General features: G+C 43.6%; 1 protein-coding gene across 1 annotated transcript in view; it reads left to right on the top strand.

The window, feature by feature from the left end:
• The first annotated feature begins 2,490 nt into the window (after positions 1-2,490).
• Positions 2,491-9,368, top strand: part of pcnx2 (pecanex 2) — a 29,973-nt gene continuing 23,095 nt past the window's right edge. Inside the window, exons 1-5 of the mRNA XM_084376406.1 lie at positions 2,491-2,995; positions 5,205-5,407; positions 7,104-7,221; positions 7,327-7,366; positions 8,832-9,358. Of these exons, the coding sequence (XP_084232532.1) occupies positions 2,843-2,995; positions 5,205-5,407; positions 7,104-7,221; positions 7,327-7,366; positions 8,832-9,358 (1,041 nt within the window). The 5' untranslated portion in view covers positions 2,491-2,842. The remainder of the gene's footprint in view (positions 2,996-5,204; positions 5,408-7,103; positions 7,222-7,326; positions 7,367-8,831; positions 9,359-9,368) is intronic.

The raw sequence follows: 9,368 nt of genomic DNA, 5'->3' as shown, positions 1-9,368 counted from the left end.
ACACTCTCACACACACGTTATACTCCTTTCCACAAACCTCCCACAGAAATAAGAAAGTATTTTTATTGTGAAAATATGACTACTCCTTTTACTTTTGCCAAGTATTTAGGAATACAAGGAATTTGACTCCAGTGTCAAGTGACTCTAATTGTAGAGTACTTAACTACCCAGTGTTATAAAAAAATACCCAAATGTCATACTTAATATATCATTATATAATACTAATATAATACTTTGCTAAAAGTGAAAGTGACCCATACAAATAATACGTGAGAGAAAGGTCTTTAAGTATCCCATGTTAAATGTACCTAAGTATCAAAATGTAGGCCTAATTAAATATCAAAAATTCAAGTTAAAGTAAATTATAAGTGAGGTATGTCCAGGTGTGCCTTGGGAGTTTGTTACAGCCATAGCTTATTATTGAAAAGTACCACTATACAACAAGTAATGAATATGTTTTTTAATTCTCTATATCCTTTGTTGTACACATTAACTTCCTCAAAACAATTCCTGTACAAACCCTTCAGGGAACTAAAATAAGCGTGTACAAAGTGATTAGATAACATGTGTTATAGAGGCTATTTTGCACAGATACAAATACATGCCTTGGGATTTTGGCTTGCCCTTTGGTGTGCCTTGGACATGAACATTTGAAAACTATTGATGTACACTGTATACAATGGTCATCCGACTATTGGATCTAATATTCAGGACTCTTTTTTTTAACCAACTGTAAAAATGTGGTAGGCTACTATGACTCTGATGCAGCATGCAATTTGAAAAGTAACTAAATAAACTCAAATTAATATAGTGGAGTAGGCTAAAAAGTACAATATTTACCTCCAAAATATAGTGCAAAGTATAAGTACCTCAAAATGTACTTAAAGGTGCAGTATGTAGTAATTTTAGTCTGAAATTATTTAAAAATTAACTAACATTATCAACAGAATGTGACGAAATAACAGATGTGACAGTATGTCAAAGATGTCTATTTATCGTGTAACAAGAATATCTAGTGAAGTTAGCATGCTAACCAGCTAGCCATGATCTGCCCTGCCTGAAAACCAGCGGTCCAAAGCTCCTGTGATAGCGGTGTAAACACTCCCCTGGTGCCCCGAGCTCCCAATTCAGGTGGACTGGAGTCAATAGCTAACTAGCTAACTACAGCTACAGTTAGCAGCAGTTAGTGATTATTCCAATTCCATCCAAGTCTTCCATATCCCACCTTTAAACGTACGATGTGAGAGCTCAGAGATAAGCCTACTTTTTAACTTTTAGGATTAAAAAGTGGATTTATCTTCACTCCTGTCCATCAACCTGACTGCAGCAGTGATCCACGGAGGTGACCTGTATTTTTGGATGTTTATTTATTGAAATGTTACAGAGACTGTGGTTAGTGCTGAACTGGTTTGTGCAGTCGCTTGCTAACGTTATCTTACAGCTAATGTACAGTAAAGTAGCTAATCTGGCTGTTTGGGGCCAGATAAACACTGCAGGCATAACCCCGATGAAAATGGTACCTTTGCTTGTGGTTAACGACGTGACTTAGGCGCAAATGTTCACAGACGAGGTTAACGTTTTAAAGTTACCTTGAGTAAACTTGTGGATTTCTCTGGGTTTAACATTGTTGGAGAGTCTGGCCGTTTAATGCAGAATTCGTACATGTTAAATCTTTAAGGTAATAATCTTGAAGATTTTCATGTACATAAATATCTCTTAAGTCACTATCTATCGCCGGGTGAGGTAACACCTTGGCCCACTGATGAAAGCCCTCACATTTGCTGTAATACCAAAGATGTACACTGGGTGTAGGTGGCGACTTCCGGCGCACAGTTAGTGACGCGTTCACCCAGCAGTGGTTGGTCGACCAAGGAGAGTAGGTGGTTCGTAAGCAACATAAGAGATTTGTTTGTCCCGGTTTCTGCTAGTGTTGGGAGAAAACGGTCATGGCCGAACAAACAAAGAAAAGACAGAAAACAGCGGACGATGAAATGGAGGAATGAATGGAATTAAATGTTATGGAGGTGTGGCAAAGCTGCCAACTCACAACTGAGTTGACGTCACACGGGCGACACTGGATCTCTGGGAAGCAGTGAGGTCTAAAAATACACCTAAAAATTGCCGCTTCTGGAAATCTTTGAGGAAATTGAGTAAATGTACTTAGTTACTTTCCATCACCCACAATGCCAAGAACATTGTACAAGAGGATACATATGAAACAAAGGGTTTATAAACATATAGTAGCTACTATAATGCACTTATAACAATAACACAGCAATATAACCAATATAACACAATGTCTGGCAACATCATATAGATAGACTGTATCCATGGAAGCAAATGAACACATGATCTAAACTGTACACAAAGGCTACACATGCACAATGTGGCTTAGGGACTGATTTTTCCTGCAAAACACTGAAGGTGGGAATCATATAAGAGGAGAGGATGGAGAGGGAGGGGAGGCAGAGAGGAGGAGGGGAGGCGGTCAGAGCTGCGCATCTGTACAGGCAGCTAGAGAGGAGGAGAGGGAGAAGGAGAGAGACGAACAGGACAAGATGAGGACCGCGGCGGCAGCAGCAGCAGCAGAAGCAGCAGCAGAAGCAGCGATGGACGCATCGACATTGGGATGGGAACAGGCAGCCGAGAGGACGACACCGAGGACGACCGATGAGGCATGAGAGAGAGGGCTCAGGAGACGTGCTGTATCGCCCCAACATGGAGGCGTAGCGACGGTAGCATGCATTAAGAGGAGATCATTTCATTGTAGCCTAGCAGCAGCAGCAGCAGCACCATCCGTCCGTCCAACCTGAGCGGAGAGGAGGAGGAGAGCGGAGGAGAGATGGGCTCCCAGGTCGTGCAGACCCTGCGTCAGGGAGTCTGGGCATCTCTGACCGGGGGCTGGTACCACGACCCGGACCAGAACAAATTCAACAACTCGTGCCACCTCTATCTGTGGATATTTCTCCTGATGTTGCCCCTGTCTCTCCATCTGGTGAGTTTTTTTTTCTCGTTTTTTTTATTGTGAGGGAACATGACGTTCAAGGCCGCGGAGGGGGTGTGAGGTGTTCACGGCACCTACAGGGAATGGCTTTTGTGTCATGCGCCCTTTCATCCTCTCTCGGATAAAAAAAAACAAAAAAACACGCCGTGGCTCTGCAACATCCTTCATTGTCTGGGTGCTGCTGAGAGAAATCCTCGGCTGGAAAGAGAAAACAGCACTGTCGCAGTATTTTTTTTCCTCGCATGCGGTGACGGAACGCATGGCTGCTCCTGAGTCAGGAGGCGTGAAGCTGTGGTTCACACACATTTCCATGTCATGGCCTTTGAGATAGGTGCAACAAAAGGCTGCGGTTATATCCCGACTGTGGGACTTTCACATGGGATGTTCCCCTTGAAATGTAATAAAAGTAGAGGAAGATGAAGCTTTTGTTACACATACAGTCATTCAGCAGGGTGGTGGCATGAATAAAGGGAAGCGTTGGCTGCTTATAGGTCAAACACCTTGACCTCAGCTATGATGGAGAGTCCATGGAGTCTCCTGCTTCCTGAACAGCCAGCGCTTAAAGGATAAGTTCACCCAAAAATGAACATTCACTCACTATCTACACACTCGATGGAAGGTCGAGTGAAGTTTCGTAGTCCGTAAGACATTTATGGAGCTTTGCAGCAAAACAGCGTTGCAGCATTCTCATAAACGACTGTAGTAGATGGAGACTTGTTTTAAAACGGGAAAAAACAATTCAAAAATAAAATAAAATTGCTCTGTACAGCTCGTTCGGTGTAATCCAAGTCTCTGGAGGCAAAGGATCCCAAATTGACTTGAAAAGACGTTATGTCCACCCTTTTTTAAAGCAAAAATCTTCAGTGTAACTGCTAAGCTAATAGCATTAGCACACACCCATTCATGCATGGGTACAAGAGTAACTGCCGTGCGTTGAGCGGGAAAATATTGTATTGGATCTCAGGCCTTCTGGAGACTTGAATTATGCCCGTTGAGCTGAATGGAGCCATTTTTTTGGGGGGGGGTAGGGTTGTTTTCTTACGGTTTAAAACAAGTCCCCATCTGCTTCAGCTGTTCATAAGAATGCTGCAATGCTGTTCTGCTGTTCTGCTGGAAATGTGTGGACTATGAAACGCTGCCCGGTGAGTAGATAATGACTCAGTTTTTCATTTTTGGGTGAACCTATCCTTTAAGTATTGGCTGTTCAGGAAGTACAAGACTTCACGGACACTTCATCATAGCTAAGGTCAAGGTGTTTGACCTATGATTCTTCCCTTTCTTCATGCCACCATCCTGCTGAATGCCGGGTTGTTCTTCCTCCACATCTACTGTATTCTTTAACACAGATGGTCTCCAGTACAAGCTTTTGTGGTCAGAGTACACCAACCAGTTTAATCCAGATTAGACCTAATATATCACAGATTATGGTTATGTGATTGCTCCACAAACCAGGGCTAATTGTGTGTCTGCTGTGTGATCAAGTAACCCCTAAATTAACCATCCAGGAGTGAGTTAGTAAGGTAACAGATTGTGCCGTGAGAGTGACAGCTCAGACGTTTGAGAGCTTTGCCACTGAAGCTATATTAAAATGTTGTAGCAGACAGTTTTCACAGACTGTTTGGAAACACCCACCGCTCCCCCTGCAAAAACAACACCAGCTTTCGGGGAGAGATGTTTCAAATTTCAGGTTTATTAGCATTTTATCTGAAGGTCGCACACAACACACAGCAGGAAGCGAAACGATGACAGACAGTTGGTGAACAATCAAGTTAAAGCAACAATGACACCTGGCTCTAGATTTGTACTGTGACTGTGCACCTGAAGATTTTAATGAATGTTCAAGATCTCTCTCCAGACCAGTATGACTCATGTATCTGCATGATGCAGATGCTTTGCCATTAATCTTCCTGTTCTTTGCTGTGGGCCGTTCGTCCCCTGAGGATCAATAAACTTCATGATTCCACCTGTTAATAAAATTAGACCTCGTGGTTCAATGAGCCTGTAATTCACTCGGGGAACAGTGCTGGCTGTGTGACCAAAATAAGATTTGAATTTTGCAGAATTTAATCTAAATGCAATAAGATTACAGAAGATAGTTGGTGCTTCTCTGGCTGCTACAGAATGATGCATTAAATCAAACTCTGTTCTGAGACTCTGGACGTATTAATACATTGTGACGCTCTGCTTCTTCTCTCCACAGGCCCTGCCCCCTACCACCATGGCTTTGAGCATCTACTGCACCTCCATCACCGTCTTCTTCATCCTCATCAAGCTGGCCAACTATCGGCTGCACCTGATGTTCGACGAGGGCGAGGCGGTGGTCCGCAGCAGCCTCTCTGACCTCAGCAAGGCGCCGGAGAAGAAAAGTAATGCCTCAGACTCCTGCCTGCCAGCCAGCATCAGGTGAACCCCCACGGACACACTTATAATCCTGAATCTACAGTCAATTGGATTAATGCGCAGTAGCTAAAAAGTTCCTTCCCAAGACTACAGATGAGGTCTCAGCGTTGTGAGTGCATTAGACGCCATGCAGAGAGATACACAGCGCCGTATATCATCCCAGATAGCACACATACATCGTGCAGATGATGGCCAGAGATTAGACATAATGGTTGGGCTGGAAATGCGTAATATGGGGAGTGTTTGCTAGTTGGGAAGACGTTGTCAAGATGTCAGCATTTGGTTGTATTAGCTTGTGTAATGGTGGCACTGCAGTGACAGATAAAAGATTCAAAGATGATAATAAAAAATAGATATAGCTTACAGCTGGAGCTTCTCCCTGCCTTGATACCCCTCATCCTCTTCTGTTTACTTCACTTGTTATTTCTTTACCTCTTGATTTCATCCCGTTCATTTTCTCCCTCTGTTTTAGTCTCATTCACCATCTTACCCGGTATACTCTCTCTAATCAAGGCTTTTGGTGGTGACAGTGTGTGACCCACCTTAACTCAGCTGCCTGGTATTTAGGCGTCTACTGACACAGCTATGGAAAAAGTGGGGAGGACTAACTATTCATTTTAAAAAGTGATAGCTGCGACACCCGTGGTATGCAAGCCTGGACCCTCGTCAGTATGCATTCAGAACCAACAGATCCACAGAGAACGCCCTATCCACTGCCCTCTATTCAGTCTTCCCAAACATTGAGAATAATATCAGCTACATCACAATGCCTTTTGTTGATTTCAGCTCAGCATTAAATGCAATCTCGCCCATGAAGCTGATGGAAAACATGATACTCTGGGCCTGAGTACAACACTCAGCAATTGGATGTTGGACTTCCTTACAAATAGACCCCTAGACTGTGTGGATTGGCAGTCACACCTTTTCTTTCTAAGTGCTCAGCACATGACATATAAATTAACCTTTACATTCAACAAACAGGGAGTTTTGCTCCTTGTAGCTCAAGCTGCTCCCCTGCCAGGTTAGTCATTACACAATCTAGGCCAGAGGGCTAAATCCCTAATGATGCAACTCAATTATCAACATGAAACTGTACATTCAGGCCTGAGACCTCCTTTTACTAGCTGTACTAAGTATAACTGAGTGTCTTATCATGCTTGACATCCGCTCGTTATGACCATTTTTAGCCTCCTCCTTCGCTCTCTGTATGTGTTTATTTTTCCTCAGTCTTCTGTTTCTCTGAGATCTCATTAGTTTCTTGATCAAGTGTGTCACAGAGGGATACAGACTCTTCCCAGTTCATTTCAAAAACTCATGACTGCACTGCCAGTTCAGCTAATGAAGGGAGGTCAGTGCACTCCGCTCCAATACTGTTGATCTGCACAGAGACAGAGAAAACTCATCACTCCCTGTTCCCTGTATCGTGTTTTCTCTTATAATTTCTTCATAATCTTTGAAGTGCTTGTGGGGAGATGAAACAGCAAGTCCAGACACAGTTATTTTTAGCGCTTCTTCATCTCTGTAAATCAGCTTATTTCAGTGTCAAAACATGTGAGGCTGGGCATGAATGTCGGATGATTTCCTCCCAAAGTGATTGTGATTCGAAGCGATGTATGGGCTTCCATAATCTCCCCATCTCTCTCTCTCTCTCTGTCTCCTTATCATTAAATTTCTCCTCTCTCGTCTCTTTGTCCAATAGGAAGAGTAGCACAGTTCCCGACAGTGTTGCCATGATGATGCTGGCACGGAAACGCCCCAGTCCGGTGATCCAGGTGACAGTGAAACAGACTGAAACCGACCCAGGACTGATTGGCGTGGTGAGTCAAAATAAAAAGCTGGACACCCGCCAACGTGAAAGCACAGTGTCGACCTACATTATGTCCTAATTTTAACCACGTGTCTCTGAATTCTCTTCCATGCAGGACTGCTCGAAGTCAGACGAGGCCGTGAAGACAGTGGAAGGTGATTGTTATCTTTCTCTGGGTTTGATTGAGAGGCAGATGGGTGACTAGTGAAGGAAAAATGTGGATAAGTGAGCAGAGAAACATAACAAATGCAGATGCACGAGGTGTCGCTGATAGTTGATGAGTAGGAAAACATTGTGAGTCATCTAATTTGTTTCCAGTTTCACAAAGATAGACTTTAATCTAACTAACAGTCAGACTTAAAATAGACATCTAAATTCACCAAACGACCAGCTCTATTTAGGGTTGCAACAGGATGAGATGTTCTTGATAACGATACCCAGAAAATACACGTTCATTATCATTGTTATCAGCTAAAATGACCCTAAAGGAAAGGTTACCAAATATAAAGCCCAGGGATCTGTTATAGAAGCATATGTAAAGAAAATAGAAAAGAGAGCTGTTACTGTATGTCACTTAAACATAACAAAGATGGGATATTAATTCTAATTACAAGCTTCAGGGGGATCAGATTGAGAGAGCTTGTTATTTGAAAGCAGACCAAATCCTCTCTAAGTGTAGGTTATTAATAGTCTTAAGCTTGATACAGAAGTTTTCTTGCGATATGTGAGCGTTGATGTCGTCAACAGTGAGTTTAGGTTCACCATTGATTCAGAATAGCTAGGGTTGATTAGCGAAGGATCTGGTTCCAGATCAGATTATGACCTCAGATATAAAAACAGAAGTGCCAGGCCAGAGAGGTTGAAATTAGAGACTCCTAAAAAAAATATTTGTCTGATCAACGACTGTGGGAGAGACACCAACATTTGTATTTCAAACATTGGATTACACGTTGCTGCCATCCTTCAAAAGTCTAATCTTTTATTGACATTTGTTCAGTCAGTTCGACGGCTGATATTCTCTGTAACATTTCCTTCAGCCGTGCACCGAGGTGAAAGAAATTAACCGGACATGAAGCAGTTTCTGTCGAGTGGTGTGACTTCCTGGTGATTCTGTGGAATGCTAAAAACGGCAATTTGACTAAGTGTTAGAAAACAGGATGTAAAAGACCGTCACACAGTGTTTAAGCACAGTTCATCAATTGAATCTGTAGTTACCGAGGTCCTTGTTTGTGATTTGGGGGAAGAAGAGTTATGTGCAGTTTATTGTCAGAATCAGTCGTGAGCTGGAAGCCAACTGTGTTCCTCTTCCCCTAATGCACTCGATGGCTCCTTAGACAATGTCGACTGACAACTTCCTTTTCTGCAAACACATCATTGTTGTAAATAAGCCCAGACAAGCGCAGGACTAGCAGCCAGCCAACAAGACCAGCTGACGGCTTCCAGTAAATGTGTGACCTAATGGCGATTAGTCAGAACAAAGTCAGCACATTGAAAAAAGGGATACAAACGCTGCAGCTGAATAAAAAACAATTGAATTTCCCTGGCATGATTTTTAGGATCGGAGCATTTTTTATTAATTTTACATTTTAAATCAACAAATTGGATTTCGTCTCATTCCAGGACAGGGTGAGAGTGCTGCAGACGAGAGGCCTGTGGAGGAAGGCCTGCAACCAAGCCCAGAGCCTTCCCCAGATGACCTCTCCAGCCCCAATCCAGACCAGGCCGCCCCCCTGCTGCAGGCCCAGCAGAGGCCCCCGTCCCGAGCTGAAAGAGAAGAGATGCGGCCTGGATCTGCCAGTGGGACGGGGAAAATGGACGCTGAAATAATTGAAACTGCTGCTGTGAAAGAAGGAACGGACGCTCAGAGCTCTGTAACGGGGACTGACAGAGAGCAATCGGAGCAGGAACGGACGATAGATAAAGACTCAGAGCGGGACAGAATAGAGGAGGAGGAAGACTGTGAGGATAAGGAGGCTGAAGATGGGGAAACAGCTGATGAAGGTCTGCCGCCGTCGAAGGGAAGTGAAGATGAGAGCGAGGAGGAGAGCGAGGAACAAAAAGAGACGCCAGACGCCAATAACAACTCACTGGATACTCCTCAGGAGCACCAGGAGGGTTTAATCGCCATCCCAGATCCTCCTGCACAGGTAGGACTCG

This window comes from Pagrus pagrus (genome assembly GCF_965226575.1).
Source record: "Pagrus pagrus genome assembly, chromosome: 15".
Taxonomy (NCBI): Eukaryota; Metazoa; Chordata; class Actinopteri; order Spariformes; family Sparidae; genus Pagrus; species Pagrus pagrus.
The sequence above is the reverse complement of the archived record's forward strand: the minus strand, read 5'-3'. Positions and strand labels throughout refer to the sequence as shown.